A 20,987-nucleotide genomic window follows, 5' to 3' on the forward strand; every position below is an offset into this window, starting at 1 on the left:
ACAGGAGTAAAATGCACCGATTCACTTTTCTACCCCACAGGCTTGGAGTGACCTCACTGTTTTCTTAAGGTGCCGTTAATTTTATTTTTTTTACTTAAAGCCGAGCTATTTTCATCATCAATCATCTGTAATGTGGATTCAGTTCCTTTTCCAAACTCCCATTTTTATTATCGGGTCCATCATCAGACGTCCTGAGGGATCAATAAAGTTCTACCTAACCTATCACAGCATCTGATTTACTGAGTAATACTCACCTGTAAATCTGTAATTTAATTTAATTTTTAATCATACTCCGTCCCAATACTGCTGGGATTTCAAACATTTTTAAACAAGGTAGATGTCAGTGTCGGAAATAAATACCAGGAGTGTATTTTCATGGTTGTTGAGGATAATGGAATATGGCAAGTGGCCCCTGGGTCTGACAGAGGACATGCCTGGTGTATTCAACGATACACATCGCAATCGTACAAAAGTACTGCTTATGTTAAGATGCATTTTACCCTTTCGCAATGATTTTGTGTTGTTGCTTTATTTTGGTAAAAGCCAAAACAAATGTATGAAATTGTATGTTCCATTAGAATCCTAGCATAAATGATTGGAAATGCAATGTTTAATCAAATCTCCACCAAAGTAGCACTAAACTGTGCCGAGGCTTAGGCAAATTGAGGATCGGCCGGGTAAATGGAGTGTGTATGATCACGGAGGACGCTGCTTGAATATTAATATGTAGAGCAGTGCACACGTAATGAAGATCCCGGTAGTCGACTCTCACCGCTTGTACAAAGCGTCAGCTAAGAGTCGGCTGGATGTCGGCTCACGTCGACATGCGAGACTAGTTGGTGGCATTGTTTTGCTGAAAAATAAATTGTTGTTCCTACTTTCTAATTATTTGATTGGAAATCTAATTTTAATAATGTGATTGTGTCTCTTGTTATCTATAGCAACGGTCCCTAACCACCGGTCAAGTACGGGTCAGTGAGTTGTACTGATGCAATTCATACTGTAAAGCATTTCTTCTTTCGATTGTGTAGAATATATTTAAAATCATAGAAATACGTTTTTGTAATGCAAAATTACCCAATTTGTGCCAATGTAACATTAGCCTGTGCCTGGACTCGTCAATATGCTTGTTTTAGTCAAATTGTAGGCTTGTTTTTAAAGGAAAAACACTATAAACTGGTGAAAATCTGTTCAAGAAAAACACTGGATGGAGCCGTCCTGGCACAGAGAAATATAGATGGATAGATAAACTTTTTTATCTATGCACAGGGCTCCAGCTTTATGCGTTTTATTTAGAAAAAAAGTGGTCGTATTTTATACTTTATTTACTAATCTGCCACACTTTCCAAAATTAGTAACTTTTCATCTAATGTAACATCATTGGTTGTTTGAGTTTGACACAAAAGTCAAAACAGTTTGTTAAAAAATAAAAAATAAACGATATCGCTTTTCGTAAGGTTTATTAATGATTTTCAAGTGTCAACATGACAAGGAAGCTCCGCTTGGGCTTGTCATCCCTCGTGATCTTTGTTTATTTGAAGTTTCTGGATAATGAGATTGGAAAAACCAAAATAAACAATTCCTCGCGACTTGTGCAGCGCTCTCGTGTGCACGCGAATCCACCCTGCAATCTTAGATCGGTGCACAACGTGGACCGATAGAAAGGTCCGTGTTAATTGGATAAGAGATATCGAACCTTTTTCTGCAAACATTGCTGATTAATAACTTCCTGGTGGCAGATCGGCGCTTCGGTCCAACTCCTCGCGTCAGTGGGCCTGGATGAGCATGAGCCGTCCGGTCAAAAAAACACTCCTACAAACCAGTCGGATGCTTCTGTTTCGTCGGCCCTGCCCACGAATGCCAGTTGGCCTGAGAAGCCTAGGCTGTGGAATGTAAACAAATGGCGAACAAGGTCAAGCTCCTAATGAGGACGACCGGAGAATGCGGAAGAGGAAGTGATAAAGGTCACAGCCGACAGTGACGCGCTGATCTGAACATAAGGAGCTGCTCTACTGAGGTGTTAACAAAAAACCCTCTGGCATCTTGTTATTACTTTGTTTTGTGGAGTGACTCAATTGTATTGCAAACCTTTTGTAAAGGTGGTTAGTTGATAGCATTGTGGCTCTCATTAGCGTTTTTATAAATCTATCCTCTGGGAACATATTCAGATTGTTGTCAGTGTTAATATATTTCTGCAAACCAATGCATTTTGGGAACCAACTTAAACAGAGTGACTTCAACATAGTGACATTGTCACAATTTTTGACATGTTGGATTTGTTTGTTTTTTTTAACTACAAACACCAGAGTACCATACTTGACCTCCCTTTTGAGTTTCTTAACACATGTATTTAATCTGGGACACAGTAGCTTTGCAGGTGGAGATCAAGCTATTAGTTGTAGCAATGCTACAACAATCTGATAAGTGGATTATTTGGATGTCCAAGTCTGACTGAGAGAAATTTAAAAGACAGATTTTGAACTGATGAGGCAATTTTCTTTGTTAAAACCATCACTCTTCCTCTTTAGTTGCCTGTAGTTGACCATAAAACATGTGACTATACAACTTGTGACACCTTTTTCTGCATTTCAAGTGCATAATAGCAAGGGTTGTATTGACATATCCATAAACTTAAATACCCCAATATCATTGAAGGTCTCCTTCGAGAAATTGTTTATATATATATATATATATTTGGAATTAAACTTCCAGTTCTTTTAGTTGTTGCGTTTAAAGGAACCATGAAATCCAGGGATAACTGGGGATGAGAGGATACAGTCGATTCAGTTACCACTCAAAAACGGTGCGGTCTGCAGATTCTGTAACGTCAAGTACTTGGGCAATACTAAAAAATATAATGTATCGTACAGTATTGTAATATATTGTGTTGTTGCCTCTGTATTGTGATATTATTGTGTTACCAAATACTTGACAATACACATCACTGATACCATGTGGACTTCAAGGGAATGCATATTGTACTTAATTAAACCTTCTGGCCTGTTTTCATTCTCATTGTGATCTTGCAGTTGATGTTGTGGTGGTCAGGGATGTCACTAAGTCCTGCCCAAGCAGCTAAAAAAAGATGCACCTCCCTGTAACCTAGTTCAAGGAAATGAGAAGCAAAAGTAATGGTTGTAATGGTCAAATAAATCAGTCATTTGAACCTCGGGTTTTACCTCTCACGACAGATCTATGCTGCGTTTCCGGCATCTGCCGAATCCTGCCAAGTCATTGTTGTTATGTTAACCCCTCCTGCCCACGTCCATTTGAACCCTCGCAGACACTTTGCAGGCGGCGGCTGTTCACCATCTTCCGCCTCGCCGTGCGAGTTAAGCAGAGAAAGGGAGGGGGGAAGTGACATAGCGGAGGATCAGCCAACCTTCCTCACGATCTGCACGTAGCACAACCATTAAAACACTGCTCCCTCTGGAGTCGGGCCAGAAGTCAAAGTTTACAGCAGTTCAGTCGACTACGGCAGCAGCAGACCCTCCCCCTACCCCCCCACTCCCAAAATTCTCTCCGAGCTCCTGACACGTACACGCGTGTTCCATCTTCCGGGCAGGAAAGCTTTTGTCAATCAGTGTCAACATTTCTGTCCAGAGGTTCTCCATTCGCTTTTTTTTTTCGAAAATCAACAAATGCATGAGTGTATTTCTGCGGCGGTACTTCCTGCACCATCTTTGTGTCGTCGTTGTTGTTCTGGGCTCTGCGGGCCCTGATCCCGTGCATTCCAGCGGCAACCTGCATTCAACCGACTCGCCGAGCACGAGGTTGATTGATGTGGTGACGTGCACAACCGTAGGAAACGATCGCAGGACGACTCGTCCACACGTACGCCGAGACTCGTAAAACCTGCATTCTCCTCGCTCCCTGATATGGGAATAGTGCGAACTCTGTCCTGAGAAGCGGTGACTAGTGTTTATGATCACCAGGTAAATCTGATAAAACGCTTAAGCATGGTCTTAAAATAGCTGCAGGAAGTATTTTTTTTTAGTTTTATGATACATTCAAAAGCTTAACTGTATCCTGTTATCACGTTGATTTATTCACTGATCTTTTATTTTAGCTATATTTCATCTTTCTTCGTGGGTTTGCTCTCTTTCAAAGTTAATATTTAAATAAATGATCATTATAGTTCAAATGCGAACCTTCCACTCTGCCAACTTCAATACACACTTGTATAAACTTTCGTGCTTCGTTGAAAGGAACCAGAAACCGACTCCGTTCCGCCTGGCGGTGGTAATAGATTATTCAGGGTAAAAGTGTTTATAATAATGTTGCCATAGCTTTTGTTGATTCAAGACTGCGAGAAAAAATGCGGACGACCTTCCCCTTTTGTTTGTCATATCAAGGCTTAGCCTGCGCATGAGGGCAGAATCTGTTTCTGTGTAGGTGCACGTCTGCTCCCTCACCTAGGTTTCCTTGTAATCCTTTTTTTTTTTTTGGTCCAATAGTGGAGCATGGTAACCTAGATTATATTGGAAGATTAGATTATTTTAGAAGATGACACAAATTTAAATAAAAGTTCCATTACATCCCTTGTTTATTGCAGTGGTTTAATAAAAAAAAATACTCCTGCATTTAACGAAATCTGTAAGGAGGTAACACTTTTCTTTTGTGTGTTTTAAATTAACAATATTTAACAACATTTATTGAAACTGACAAACTGAACACTGCATGTGAACGGAATAGCTCCCATATTGCTTTGCCGCCCAGCCTACTAATAACAGCTGTGGATCACGGTTGACATGGCCAGATAGACATAGAATTGACACAGTATTGTAGCGACCAATCTGATATCACTGAATAGAGAACAGTCACTTATTGGCACTGTAATTTCGGAAGCATTAATTGGTGCCTCCAAGATCTTTGGTTGTGTCGAAGTGTATCTTCTGTTAATAACTTGTTACACTGTAAACCATGACAAGAGCGTGGCCCTTCCTGACTGCAGTTTACTACAATATAAAAAGTTATATTGCCAAAGAAAAATCTGCAATTTTGCAAGACGGCATGAGGTTTTCAAATTGACCAGTATTTACTAGTGATGGTCTGATGACCTATTATTTTCAGAGTCCACTAGGTGGCGGTCCCTGCACTATTTTTACCTCGTTTTGAACAACTGTTTTGATGGAAGATCGCATACTTTTTAAACTGATATCGCCACCTACTGGCCTCTAAACAACATGACACTGCTTCATGAAGTGTAATCCGACCATCACTAGTATTTACCAAAGTGATATTTGGGCCCCAATATAAGCTGCAGACAAAAACATAAATATGGCGCCAACATAACTGAAAGGGTCACAAAAGGTCTCTGTCTGTGTGTGACCCACTAACCGACACTCTGGTGCCCGTCCAGGTGGGCGATAGGCAAAATAAGGGACGGACAAATGGCGTGTCATAAGCACCTCGAGCTCAGTCATGCACTCTACGATCGAGGACTAACACTTGTGTTCGTGACCAACAGACCAGCAAGTCGAAGCTCTATTTGCCAAGTTGTTTTACACTGGTCACTGATAGGAAGGTGTCGGAGCAACCACTCGATCGGATATAGTCAAGGCTGCATAGCTGTAAACCAAAATGTGTTTTGTGACACGTTCCTTAAGTAAGACTTTAGCATTGATTTGAACACGGAGTACTTGTTAAAGTTGAAGTCATCTCTTCGGTTACTATGGTCTTCTAACTGGGGCATCATTAGACACAAAAATATGTGACTATTCTTTTAGCAAAACGATAAGTCACAGAATGTCTGTCTTTAAAATAATTCCACTATATGCTCAACATGCTCCCCAGGGGTAAGTCATGTGACCTGTATTGTGCATTCTAAAAAAAACAACACATGGATATATTGATTTAATATCTTGTTGTATTCTCAAGGTCTGTTTTCTCGTTGCTTCTCCTGAGAGGTTTACAAGAGCCCGTAGGACGGATCCTTTGCCAACTCCCGAGCAGATCATACGAGTCTAAGTAGAGCAGGAAGAAGAGAGGGGAAGTTGACTTGCGGCACGATATCTCCGGTTTATTTTCTTTCTGGTTTCAAGTTTGTGATGAGGCAGCTGTGTTGTGCTCTCCCCTGGTCATGTCAGTCCGGAGGCAAGTGCGCTGGAGACAATGAGATCTGGTCGTGCCAAAGCCATTTGTTGTAGCGCCACATGAGGGGCCAACAATGGCAAAACAAAGGACTCATTATCTGGGTTTAATGAGCTTATTATCGGACCCTTGATCGTTTTTTTTTTGTTTGACTTCTCAAGATGCCATGGATATGATAATAAAAGTCAAGATATTAAAGATAAGGTTGTAATTTAAACTCATTTGTCTTTCATTTTTCTCTCGCTATCAGACAACTTGCGATCGTTGTCGTGGTGAAAAACATCTTGTGTCTACAATTGTTTGGACAAACCACATGAAATGTAAACCAACTGAACCATCGTCACGTTTTTCATTTACTGAAAAGGGAAATGCATGTTACAAAATTATTATTTTCATGAAATCACAGCTTATTATTGTCTAAAAAATACTTTAAATGTCATTGGATGCTATCTATGTTTGTATTTTATTGCGAACCTTTATGTTTCCACAGGCTTAATTGAAACAAAATGGCAACATTTTAGTGGATAACTTTTTGCAAGCAACCGTCCATATATTTGCTTTCACATGTCAATGTCAATAACCAATATAAAGTACAGAGTTCTCACAGAAACTTACTGTTGGGTTTGGCTTTTCTCTGGACACGTCCAGAACACTAGGAAGGCATCCAGTTAGAATCTTGACAAAATCCTAAACCTCATCTCAACTAGCAGTGGTTCTATTTTTACTCTTTTTTTTTTTCTGTTTTACAATCTTCTAAATCTCTATTTAACTGAAAATAGGGTATCAACCTGCCATTTGTAACCCCATACAACTTCCAAGAAATGTAGATAATAACCCATGATTGGATGCTGATTGGCTGCCTTATTTTAATTATATTCACTATTAATCTATGCGTATGACATTCATCTGAACATGCCATACCTCTCTGCATGTATTTTTTTAAAGTTATTATTTTTTTAGTTTTTGCATTTGTAATGTAAACAAAAGCAAGTTAAATATAGCACTGTTGAAAAAAAAGTATTAAATCTCATTAAAATCTGGGTAGAAATATTGCAATACTTTGTTACACTTCTGAAGAATCTTAAGTGAACCAAGTAAGTAAAGTTAAGGTTATTTGTAAAGTGTCTTTCTAGACCAGGGTGACAAAGCGTTTTAACAATCATAAACCATACACAGTTAAAATATATACTTTAAATTAATCAGGAAAAAGCCTGCACAAATAAAAATGTCTTAAGATGTTTCTTGAAAAAGTCAGTGGACCCCATCAAACACAGAGAGAGGAAGATCGTTCCAGATTTTAAAATTGATCCTGATAGAAACGGGAAGCCAGTGAAGAGTTTGAAGAATCTGGGAAATGGGAGTTCTTCTATTAGAGCTGGTCAGAATTCTCGCTTCAGAGTTTTGTATTAACTGCAGGCGAGGCAGCTCCTTCTTGTTTAGACACAAAAATAAACTGTTACAATAGTCTAAACGAGAAGATACAAACGCATGGATTATAAGCTCCAGATCGTGTTGTGACATCATTTTCCTAAATCGAACCAACGTTTTCTAGTGTTCAAAAGACGCAATAAACTTGATAAGCTATAATCTTGTTGATGTTTTTCCAAAAACATTCTGCACACTGACCAGGCTAACCTGGCGTGGGTTGCTGGTGTAACCCTAACAAACATTGCTGTGTTGCAATTCATTGTGGTTAGAACCTTGTGACCATAATCCAAATTTAACTCTCCAGAAGTGCGTAAAAAAATTCCCCCACAAGTTTTTATATTGCTTACATGTGTGCGTCCGATCATATACACTAATCTTGTTCTCTTCATCTTCCTGTCTTTAGGCAATGGTTGCCTGTTACCCTGGAAACGGGACAGGCTATGTGCGCCACGTGGATAACCCCAACGGCGATGGACGGTGTGTGACATGCATATATTATCTTAATGAAGATTGGAATGTCAAGGTATGTGAATGATACCTGAAAGAAAACCTTACCATCCGATTTCAAAGCTAAAATTCTCAAAACAAATTGAAAAGCCACGTCTCGATCTACGCTTCTAGGTTGAGCCGGACTCCAGTGTGGCAACATTTTTATGTTCTTGTTCTTGTTGATTTTCTTGAAGCAACTCGTTTTTTTTTTTTAAATCATGTTTTGCCTCATGGCCGCCGTAAACGATTAAGAATCGCATTGATAAGGTTCGGTCACATTTTTTTATTAAACATTTATCACTCCAAGCATAATCTATATTATATGAAAACCACAAAGAAATAAACATAACGGCTACATTTAATTAAAACGAATGTTTAATAATATAAACCATGTGGAACTTGTATCCAGGAATTAAATCCTTGACGAGGTGGAACGTGACTGTGTTTGTTTCAAATATAGATCTAAGTAAATGACCATTATTTTGAATAGAAGTTACTTATATATTTTGTCCACAGTTTTGATGGTATATTTTAGGTAAGTAAGTAAATTATATTTGAAGAGTGCTTTTCCAGACCAGGGTCACAAAGTACTTAAACAATCAAAACAAAACTCAATAAAGTATATACTTAAAAGATCAAGATAACACCGAGAACAACACAGGAGTCTCAGAAAATCAAGGAAAAGCCTGAATAAAAATGTCTTAAGATGTTTCTTGATTAAGTATATTTAAATAACATAAATCTAAAAATATATTTTGTCAATTACAACTTAAGCTTGTTTCTTTCTTATATATTTTGGAATATTTTTTTATTTTAAAGTTATTTAATCACATTACAGCTTTTTTTTTCACTTTATTGACCGTCTTTCACTTCAGTAAAAAAGAATACGATGTGGGATTTAGTGACATTTTATTGCCCTTCCTTGCTGACCTGAGCAGGAAGTGGACTGTCCACAATGTGATGAGCTCTTTAAATGAATGCGTCCCACCTTGATCTTCATCCCCGGGTCTAGCTCGATGAGTCTTGTCTCATCATCACTTACCAGGCGTTAACAAACTCATCCAACGAAACCTCCAAACTCAGGAGACGCTCTGGTTTCTTCTCGGTGCAGCTCAATAATCACGGTTCACACCCAATATTCGGCTCCGCTCCCATTGTTCCCTTTGTCCTCGTGATAATTAGTTTAGCCTGGTTCCTTTCACTCCTCAAACTCATCCTCCGCCGTGGTGTTGATAGTCCTTTTAAACACGGCGGCGACGCAGCTCGCGCTGATGTCATCGCACCCCCTCGAATCATGTGACCTTATCTCTGACCCGGGCGGTGCGTTTGAAGCCTCTTATCATCTCCGACCTGAGCCGTTCGGAGCGCCTGCTATTTAAGCCGCTCCGGGAAGTTATATAAAAAAAAAAAGCTGTACCTCCTCTGCACTCGCCATTCATGTGATTCAATGACCCACTTTCGGCGGAGCGGCTCGCCTGTACATCCAACGCATTCCCAGAGAAGCTGCGTCGTTGCCAAGTGTAGAACCAGCACCTCTAGTCGACCGCTACACAACCTTGACGTCCACGTCTTGGTACTCGGGCGAATTATGTAAACCAACCATGATCTGAGAATCTGGTAGGGTGTGCGATTCGGGCGCTATCTGCGTTCTGATTGGTGGTTTTTCGTTTGGCGCCTGATGAGCGGCCTTTTGTAGAATGTGGTTGCCAGGATACTGGGGCTCCACGAGCGTCAAGGTTTATTTGTTGCAGCTCTGGATTGTACCGTTTTTGTTTTTTTTGTGTCAATAATGGAATGTGCGGCTGATTTCAATGTTGTTGTGTTCACTTGGACACGTCGCACATATTTGAAGGTGTATCGCTATCGTTGCGTAACAATGATTGGCCAGCAAGGGGGGAAATTCAATCTACCAAGGTTTTATAATATCGTCGTTCATGTGCGTCATCGTGTGGATTATTAAATAAAAACTGATTTTCAACATTTTTTGTACGTCTACAAAATAGTTGGCCGTCATGTTTAGTTGAAGCATCGACATTCAGACCAAACTAGGTGATATAACTGCATATTAATACAACTACATTACCCCAATCATTGCAAAAAGAATGTCCCAAAAATGAATGACGATACCAAACGTATCACAATGCACGGGCAACGTAGAATACATTGCCTTATTATGCGATACTGTAACAAGGATACATTTGTAGTGTAGCCAAAGAACTTGACTCTGGTGTTGTAGAATTTACAGACCACTTGACGAAGTTGTAACTGCTTTCATTTGATTTGAAACTAAAAAAAACACCAGCTTTAAGAGCTGCTGGAGTTGAGTGCATCCTCTCGTACTCAGCTATCCTGGATCTGGTAAATTAATTGTTCCTTTAGCTGAGAAAAAGGAAATGACTGCTGCCATTTAGCGCCTGGAACTTTACTTGTGATTGTGAAGAAAAAAAAGGTAAATTGTCCTTAACATCGTTGTTGCTTTTTATTGTCGCTGTTGCGTTATCTTGTCAACTCGCATCACAAACCAATAAAAATACCTAAAGTAGAGTGCCCTGTGTAAAACTACTTGGCAATAAAAGTAAATTGAACTACCTTTTTTTTCCGACATTGGTGTACTGTCGACACACGCACTAAGAAATCGCATGCAGACGCCCATACTACACACATGGCCGCACACAAATCTGTGCGTACAAAGTTGAACCCACAGACTCTTAACACACCAACGTGAGCACATTGCCACACTCGTTCTGACACAGATGCACATAAGCAAACCTAACACACACTCTTGTAGTCAAACATTGCAGCACACAAACCCACACACCGACAAATCCACATTTGTTTATAGACTTCATTGGATTTAACCCTGTACTCCTACTTGCCTTCAACCTTCACGTGCTCATTAGTTCTTTAATGTGTGCATGTTTGTCTTTGTACACATGTAAGTAAATGTTATTTGTAAAGTGCCTTTCTAGACCGGGGTCAGAACGTGCTTTAATAATCAAAACAATACACAGTTAAAATACATGCTTTAAAAGGCCAAGATAACATGGAGACAAACACAGGAGTTCCACAAAATCAGGGAAAAGCCTGAACAAATAAAAATGTCTTAAGATGTTTCTTGAAGGAGTCAGTAGATCATCAACACAGAGAGAAGATCGTTCCAAAGCTTAGGAGCAACAGCCTGGAAGGATTTCTCTCCTCTGGTCCTGAACCGTGTTCAGGAACCATCAATAGATCACTGATGTAAGGAGGAGCCTGACCATGAATAGATCTGAAAGTTAGAATTTTAAAGTTGATCCTGAAAGAAACTGGCAGCCAGTGAGGAGTTTTAAGGATTGGGGAGATGTGAGTTCTCCTACTAGAGCATGTCAGAATTCTCGCTGCAGAGTTTTGTCTTAACTGGAGGCGAGACAGCTCCTACTTGTTAAGACACAAAAATAAACTGTTAGAATAGTCCAAACGAGAAGAAACAAAAGCATGGATTATAAGCTCCAAACTTACCTTAATATATAATTATAAGCTTTACTGACTTACTTGCTAACTAGATTCAGTCAATAGCTTTAGTGCAGTGGACCTTTGGATGTGTGTGGGTTGTCTACGTGTGCATCTACTTGTGTGCCTAGGTGTGTTGTCTACGTTTGAGTGTACGTGTGCATCTATGTGTGTGTGTACGTGATGATAAGGATCATTTCAGTTAAGGTAGTCGTGTTCAAAAAGCTGCTTTATAAACTCAAACGTGACGGATCGTGTCTTGCTCAAGGGCGATATCGTGTCATAAAGTTTATACTGTCACACCCCGGTGACTCACTTATACACAAGAATTGTAAGAGAGTCGAGGGGCGGGTCGGCTCTTCAGCTCGTCTTCGTGGAAACGTCTCTGCCGATGGTTGCGCAGCAGTGACTCAACCCGTCGTTTTTAGACTCGGCAAGTGTGGAAGTGGCAGGTGTTCACACGTCTGCTGTTCTGCGAATAGTGTCGGGATCAGCCGGTACAAGCGTGTGAATTCGTCTTTGGATGTACGGGAGTTGAGAGACTCGCCGACGAGAGTTTGATTCCCGCACGACCACATTATACCGTATACTGGAACTGTTGTGAAATTCACCACTCGGATCCAGGAAAGATGTTTTAGAAAGAGGTGTTTGAATAAATTAAATTAAAGGTGTGACTTTTTTCATTTTCCTTTCAATTTATAAAAAGTATAAATCCTATAAATCCACCATCCTGGCAACAGTTTTAATTATTATATATATATATTTTTTTACAGAAATGAAATGAAAATGTTAGCTCCAAAGATTAAATTGTTATAAAATACTACCAAGATATCTTCTTATCCATATTCCTCAATTTGTTTTGCTGGCTTAAATGCTGTTGATACTGAACTCTGCATCGAGAATTCTGACCCGCTCTAGTAGAAGAACTCACATTTCTCCGATCCCTAAAACTCTTCACTGGCTGCCAGTTTCTTTCAGGATCAATTTTTATATACTGGTTCTTACTTTCAGATCTATTCATGGTCAGACTCTTCATTACATCAGTGATCTGATCCAGCCTTACACCCCAGCTCAGGCTCTGAGGTCTGTGGATCAGAATCTACTGATGGTTCCTCGCACTCAGTTCCGCTCCAAAATAACTATTTATCAAGCAGTCTGGAGTTGCTTATCTCTTTGTTTGGTCTTCATCAAATACTCTTCCATCAACATCAGTTTTAGTTTTGCTACAACTTGTCGTCGGGCTCCATTGAATGTCATGGCGGGGCCAATTTGGCCCCAGAGCCATGAGTGAGTGAGTCTCACTTTGTCACAGAAAATTTTGGAGGGACAGAAAGATTGTTTAAAAATTCTGGATAACTTGAGACTAATTCAATATAAGTCTATGATTTATTAAGATGTTTTCTTTTGACGTCGTGTTTTCGCGTCTCCTGGCGTCTCTGGTGCCAACATGACATATGTATCAGAACCACAGCCGTCCACGTGGATGTCTTATCGTGCGGTCGCTCGAATCTGCATTAATAATCTGGTAAAAAGGCGTCTCCTGCCACTCGCGTCTCCATTGTGCTCCATTCATCGTTGTCACTCCCCGGCATTCCCCCTCATTTAGCTGGGACCCCCGACGAGGAAAAGGTCATAACAGAACCTTTGTTGGCGGCGCAGGTTTGCGTGTGAAGAGAGAGGCCTATCATATCAGTCGTGCGAGATTGTGAGTCGCCACGCAATCTGCTTTTTCACTCTCCAGGTCCTTTATCCAGCCGCTGCAGTTTTCCTGTGGGTTATTCTTCCTATCCCTCCACAGGAAAGCCCCCCCCCCCTCTGCCGCTTCCTATCCTGAGCTTTTTCTTCCGAGGACGGCCCTTTCCCCTCGCAGCGTGGCCCCATAATTTAAGCCAGTCCCACCTACGAGAGAGGATCTTAATGAGTGATATACGGCGACCATTGTTGTGTCAAAAACGTTGGGCCCATAAAATGCTAGGGAGTGAGAAGGTGATGGATGCGGGAGGTTCAAGTGTTTGCTTCCTACGCCACGACCTTCCTGCTGTCGCCGAGTCCGTAAACACAACTCTTCCTCTTCTTCGCAGGAACACGGCGGCCTCCTCCGAATTTGCCCGGAAAAGGGACCGTTTGCCGACATAGAACCTATTTTTGACCGATTGCTGCTGTTCTGGTCGGACAGAAGGAACCCGCACGAGGTGCAGCCCGCCTACGCCACCAGGTAAACCTGCTGCAAGATGTCATCCTTGTTCATCCGTCCGTTCTTTACCCCTGAGCAGCTTTTTATGGAGGAATATATCCTTCTGCATGTTATCCTGGGTCCGACCCAGGGCCTCCACAAGTTGTCTGATGCACAAATTACACGACTGGTTTAATCTCAAACCTTTCTTTTCCAGTTCATAAAAATGTGTCAGAATAAAACAAAAATAGTTGTGAATTAAATGTTTCCATGTCGCTGTAGATAGAGTACAAATCTTCCATTTTCTGTCATCTTTACAACAAAAAAATTAACTTTACCTAAAACCCCATAATGCTGACAGTACATGGTCTGGAATTGGACAGTTTTTATTTTTTAAACATCAGACGTGAAACCACTGACATCATTCAAACCCTTGCAGGGGCCAAGGTCTCAAATATATACTTTTTATGGATAGATTCTCAATACAAATGATTTTAGATTTAATGTTGACAGTTCTGTGACTATTCAAGCAGCTCCTAATCACATTATAGCAAGAATCTTAGTAGTTCTCCAGTAGTTCTCACCATTTTAAAACTGTGGTCCCTGTGGTATTACTCTGCAAGTCACCATAGTATTACTCTGCAAGTCACCATAGTATTACTCTGCAAGTCACCATAGTATTACTCTGCAAGTTATCCTAGTATTACTCTGCAAGTTATCCTAGTATTACTCTGCAAGTCACCATAGTATTACTCTGCAAGTCATCCTAGTATTACTCTGCAAATCACCATAGTATTACTCTGCAAGTCACCATAGTATTACTCTGCAAGTCATCCTAGTATTACTCTGCAAATCACCATAGTATTACTCTGCAAGTCACCATAGTATTACTCTGCAAGTCATCCTAATATTACTCTGCAAGTCACCATATTATTACTCTGCAAGTCACCATAGTATTACTCTGCAAGTCACCATAGTATTACTCTGCAAGTCATCGTAGTATTACTCTGCAAGTCACCATAGTATTACTCTGCAAGTCATCGTAGTATTACTCTTCAAGTCATCGTAGTATTACTCTTCAAGTCATCGTAGTATTACTCTGCAAGTCACCATAGTATTACTCTGCAAGTCATCGTAGTATTACTCTTCAAGTCATCGTAGTATTACTCTTCAAGTCATCGTAGTATTACTCTGCAAGTCATCGTAGTATTACTCTGCAAGTCACCACAGTATTACTCTGCAAGTCACCACATTATTACTCTGCAAGTCACCATAGTATTACTCTGCAAGTCATCGTAGTATTACTCTGCAAGTCATCGTAGTATTACTCTGCAATTCACCACATTATTACTCTGCAAGTCATCTTAGTATTACTGTGCAAGTCATCGTAGTATTACTGTGCAAGTCATCGTAATATTACTCTGCAAGTCACCATATTATTACTCTGCAAGTCACCATAGTATTACTCTGCAAGTCACCATATTATTACTCTGCAAGTCACCATAGTATTACTCTGCAAGTCACCACATTATTACTCTGCAAGTCATCTTAGTATTACTCTGCAAGTCATTGTAGTATTACTCTGCAAGTCATCGTAGTATTACTCTGCAAGTCACCACATTATTACTCTGCAAGTCATCGTAGTATTACTCTGCATGTCACCATAGTATTACTCTGCAAGTCACCATAGTATTACTCTGCAAGTCACCACATTATTACTCTGCAAGTCATCTTAGTATTACTCTGCAAGTCATCCTAGTATTACTCTGCAAATCACCATAGTATTACTCTGCAGGTCACCATAGTATAACTTTGCAAATCACCATAGTATTACTCTGCAAGTCACCATAGTATTACTCTGCAAGTCATCCTAATATTACTCTGCAAGTCACCATATTATTACTCTGCATGTCACCATAGTATTACTCTGCAAGTCATCGTAGTATTACTCTGCAAGTCACCATATTATTACTCTGCAAGTCACCATAGTATTACTCTGCAAGTCACCATAGTATTACTCTGCAAGTCATCGTAGTATTACTCTGCAAGTCATCGTAGTATTACTCTGCAAGTCATCGTAGTATTACTCTGCAAGTCACCACATTATTACTCTGCAAGTCATCTTAGTATTACTCTGCAAGTCACCATATTATTACTCTGCAAGTCACCACAGTATTACTCTGCAAGTCACCACATTATTACTCTGCAAGTCATCGTAGTATTACTCTGCAAGTCACCATATTATTACTCTGCAAGTCACCACAGTATTACTCTGCAAGTCACCACATTATTACTCTGCAAGTCATCGTAGTATTACTCTGCAAGTCACCACATTATTACTCTGCAAGTCATCTTAGTATTACTCTGCAAGTCATCGTAGTATTACTGTGCAAGTCATCGTAGTATTACTCTGCAAGTCATCGTAGTATTACTCTGCAAGTCACCATATTATTACTCTGCTGCAAGTCATCGTAGTATTACTCTGCAAGTCACCATAGTATTACTCTGCAAGTCATCCTAGTATTACTCGGCAAGTCATCCTAGTATTACTCTGCAAGTCACCATAGTATTACTCTGCAAGTCACCGTAGTATTACTTTGCAAGTCACCATAGTATTACTTTGCAAGTTACCGTAGTATTACTCTGCAAGTCATCGAAGTATAACTCTGCAGGTCACTATAGTAATACTCTGCCAGTCCCCATATTATTACTCTGCAGGTCACAGTAGTAGTCCTCTGCAGGTCATTGAAGTATTACTCTGCAAGTCACCATAGTATTACTCTGCAAGTCACCGTAGTATTACTTTGCAAGTCACCATAGTATTACTTTGCAAGTTACCACATTATTACTCTGCAAGTCATCGTAGTATAACTCTGCAAGTCACCACATTATTACTCTGCAAGTCATCTTAGTATTACTCTGCAAGTCATCATAGTATTACTGTGCAAGTCATCGTAGTATTACTCTGCAAGTCATCGTAGTATTACTCTGCAAGTCACCATATTATTACTCTGCAAGTCATCGTAGTATTACTCTGCAAGTCATCGTAGTATTACTCTGCAAGTCACCATAGTATTACTCTGCAAGTCATCCTAGTATTACTCTGCAAGTCACCATAGTATTACTCTGCAAGTCACCGTAGTATTACTTTGCAAGTCACCATAGTATTACTTTGCAAGTTACCGTAGTATTACTCTGCAAGTCATCGAAGTATTACTCTGCAGGTCACTATAGTAATACTCTGCCAGTCCCCATATTATTACTCTGCAGGTCACAGTAGTAGTCCTCTGCAGGTCATTGAAGTATTACTCTGCAAGTCATTGAAGTATTACTCTGCAAGTCATCGAAGTGTTACTCTGCAAGTCATCGTAGTATAACTCTGCAGGTCACAGTAGTATTACTCTGCAAGTCATCGTAGTATTACTCTGCAGTTCACTGTAGTATTCCTCTGCAGGTCATTGAAGTATTACTCTGCAAGTCATCGTAGTATTACTCTGCAAGTTACCATAGTATTACTTTGCAAGTAACTGTAGTATTACTTTGCAAGTAACGGTAGTATTACTTTTCAAGTAATGGTAGTATTACTCTGCAAGTAACTGTAGTATTACTTTGCAAGTAGCGGTAGTATTACTTTGCAAGTAACGATAGTATTACTCTGCAAGTAACGGTAGTATTACTGTGCAAGTTACCATAGTATTGCTTTGCAAGTTACCATAGTATTGCTTTGCAAGTAACTGTAGTATTACTCTGCAAGTAACGGTAGTATTACTGTGCAAGTTACCATAGTATTGCTTTGCAAGTTACCATAGTATTGCTTTGCAAGTTACCATAGTATTGCTTTGCAAGTAACTGTAGTTTTACTCTGCAAGTTACCATAGTATTACTTTGCAAGTAACTGTAGTATTACTTTGCAAGTAACGGTAGTATTACTTTTCAAGTAATGGTAGTATTACTTTTCAAGTAATGGTAGTATTACTCTGCAAGTAATGGTAGTATTACTCTGCAAGTAACTGTAGTATTACTCTGCAAGTAACTGTAGTATTACTCTGCAAGTAACTGTAGTATTACTTTGCAAGTAACTGTAGTATGACTTTGCAAGTAACTGTAGTATTACTTTGCAAGTAGCGGTAGTATTACTTTGCAAGTAACGATAGTATTACTCTGCAAGTAACGGTAGTATTACTGTGCAAGTTACCATAGTATTGCTTTGCGAGTAACTGTAGTTTTGCTCTGCAAGTTACCATAGTATTGCTTTGCGAGTAACTGTAGTTTTGCTCTGCAAGTCATCGTAGTAATACTCTGCCAGCCCCCATATTATTACTCTGCAGGTCACTATAGTGTAACTCTGCAAGTCAACGTAGTATTACTCTGTGAGTCATCGTAGTATTACTCTGCGAGTCATCGTAGTATTACTCTGCAAGTCACCATAGTATTACTCTGCAAGTCACCATAGTATTACTCTGCAAGTCACCGTAGTATTACTTTGCAAGTCACCATAGTATTACTCTGCAAGTCATCGTAGTATTACTCTGCAGTTCACTGTAGTATTCCTCTGCAGGTCATTGAAGTATTACTCTGCAAGTCATCGAAGTATTACTTTGCAAGTCATTGTAGTATTACTTTGTAATTCATCATAGTATTACTTTGCAAGTCCTCGTAGGATTACTCTGCAAGTCATTGTAGTGTTACTCTGCAAGTTACCATAGTATTACTTTGCAAGTAACGGTAGTATTACTTTTCAAGTAACGGTAGTATTACTCTGCAAGTAACTGTAGTATTACTTTGCAAGTGGCGGTAGTATAGTACCCCCATATTATTACTCTGCAGGTCACTATAGTGTAACTCTGCAAGTCAACGTAGTATTACTCTGCGAGTCACTGTAGTATTACCCCTGCAAGTCACTGTAGTATTTCTCTATACCTGAGGCGATGCTTTAAGTAGTGATTGGTCTTGTGGAGTAAAACTATGATGCCACGATATATTTTGTAATTTATGAAATTTTTCAATGTTTTATTACAGTAAAGATGTGTTTACGTTCAACATTCATTCACAAAATAGTCGTTGCTATCAAAAAAACTTTATTGACACCACAGTTTCCCATCTGAGTCCCACATCACATGACCAAAACACACAGACCTCATTGGTCAACAGCTATACAGTGTCACTTGCATATATTGGCCCCGGAAGTCATTTAATTTCACTCCTGTTTCCACAGATACGCTATTACCGTCTGGTATTTTGATGCAAACGAACGAGCCAGAGCTAAAGAAAAGTATTTAACAGGTTGGTTCTTTGACCTCTGCGTCTGTGATCGTTCGTCTTCTAAACTGCACATCGCCCCCTGCAGGAGCCGGAGAGAAGGGAGTAAAAGTTGAACTTGGAAAACCCTCCGACGCCAGCTAGTGGGGCGACGGCGCTCCAGTCAAACGGCCTTAAAGTGCGAGAGCATGTGCGTTTCTACGAGGGAGAACTTCTGCTCCGGTCCATGGAAGATCCTCGCTTCAGCCAGCTCCGGACGGCACCAGCGGATCCAAATGTCCAAGCGCTGCGCTGAAAGGGATCGGATTGTTTTGGTTTTTTTCCAAGGTTGAGACAACTTGGAGGACATTTTCAGAGAAATAAGACCCGGAATTAAACTCATCTCTTGCAGATAATTCCCTTGAACAAGGTACAGTGTTCTGCATACGCTCGACGTTTTATGCTTTTCACACAGAATCGGCTGTTCTCAGCTACTGCAGACTTTAAATCATCAGTCCTGATCTGTTTACATGGACGACAACATCCTCCTCTCCCTTCATCCAGTTAGTCTGCAGGCTTTTTTCTTCAGCTCTAACTTGTTCAAACCGATTGAATGTTGCTAAAGATGCTGATAAAATAAGATTTAATTATCAGTTTCAAATGATTTTTCATACAAATTTGCATTTGCTTTATTGTTGTTGACAGTTTTGGACATTTTGAAATGCTAAAGAATGTAATGACCTGCAACAACACATGTGTTGAACTGCTGTCTCGTCCAAATCTGACTGTTAAAAATCTTCCTTTCTGTCCACAAAGTTGCCTCTTCTGATGATCTGAGTGAATATCTTTGGGATATTTGACGAATCACACCGAGATTTAAAGTCAATTTGGTCAAATCCACGACCGTGAAAGACAAATTCCACATCTTCAAGCTTGTTTCTTCAAGTTTATTTTGAGGAGGATCATTAATAGAATTACAATGAATCATTTTTGTTGATTCTAGCGAAATATCGGGGGAGGGGGGGGGGGGCTTTTGCTGACAGCAAAATCAATTTTAATTAAAAATCGATAATTATATGTAAATATTTGATTCATAACTTTGTGGAGAAGATATTCATAAATGATTTAAAGGAATTTAAACTGTCACAAAGTGTAAATCTTACAATTCTACAAGTACAGTAAATTTAAAATGCACACAAAAATTAAACGCATTATTTAATAAAAAGTACAAAACGTGTGTAAACAACTCAATACATCTGTTTTTCATTGTTATTTTGAGGCATAAATGAATGTAAACTGTAATTTTTGCAGTGTTGTCCGTGTAAACAGAACAAAGAGATGTCGTTGCCCTTTTCTTTTTTTTGTTGGGCCATTTGCAGTGTCCCTCCCCGCCTCGAGGGGGCGCCAAAGCACTACAGAGAGGACATGACAATCTCGAGTCAGACTGACCAGCGTTGCTTTAGCCGTTTAGCTAATTCTCAAGGCATGGTTTGCTTTGTCACCTTTCGATGAGTAATAATCAGCTGAATAAAAAAACACCAGAGTTGCCTCAGTTCCTACTGGACGTCAGTTTCTAATGGAGAATCCGCCGAATGTTCCCGTCTTGTAATTTATTTCCTGCTGAGTTCGATGACATCTTCAGGGTACATGATGTGTACAGTCATTTAGATGCAGCATTTGAAACACAGCTTTTGTCAATAAAATGGGAAGTTGTTCACATCCTTGTTTTTTGTTTTTATTGTGTGTCACTAATATTTCCTTAGTGCCACAGTTTAACTTCCACTAAGTATTGTATAGAATCTGGCGATACAATATATAGTGATACTGTAGTAACGACAATATATTTGTAGTATTGTCCGAGTACTTGACTCTGGCGTTACAGAATTTACAGACCACATGACTCCTAGTGAAGTCGTAACTTATTTAATTTGTTTTGAAACTTAAATGTGTCCAAACATTAGCTTTAAAAACTGCTGGAGTAGACTGTATCATCTTGTCCTCAGTCATCTCTGGGATGCTTTATTAGTGATGGTTTGATGAAGCTTCATGACGCAGTGTCATTATTATCAGAGTCCAC

The 20,987-nt window shown here is 39.7% G+C and overlaps 1 protein-coding gene across 2 annotated transcripts in view; it reads left to right on the plus strand.

Moving 5' to 3' along the window:
* The window catches only part of egln1a (egl-9 family hypoxia-inducible factor 1a), a 32,140-nt gene extending 11,513 nt beyond the window's left edge, over positions 1-20,627 (plus strand). The window contains exons 2-5 of one of the 2 annotated variants that reach the window (XM_087802825.1): positions 7,925-8,044; positions 13,581-13,714; positions 18,888-18,955; positions 19,020-20,627. In XM_087802825.1, coding sequence (XP_087658951.1) covers positions 7,925-8,044; positions 13,581-13,714; positions 18,888-18,955; positions 19,020-19,075 — 378 coding nt within the window. In that variant the 3' untranslated portion in view covers positions 19,076-20,627. The remainder of the gene's footprint in view (positions 1-7,924; positions 8,045-13,580; positions 13,715-18,887; positions 18,956-19,019) is intronic. The other variant, XM_087802826.1, reaches the window with a different exon arrangement.
* The last annotated feature ends 360 nt before the right edge of the window (positions 20,628-20,987 follow it).

This window comes from Callionymus lyra, chromosome 11 (assembly GCF_982586985.1).
Source record: "Callionymus lyra chromosome 11, fCalLyr1.hap1.1, whole genome shotgun sequence".
Classification (NCBI taxonomy): Eukaryota; Metazoa; Chordata; class Actinopteri; order Syngnathiformes; family Callionymidae; genus Callionymus; species Callionymus lyra.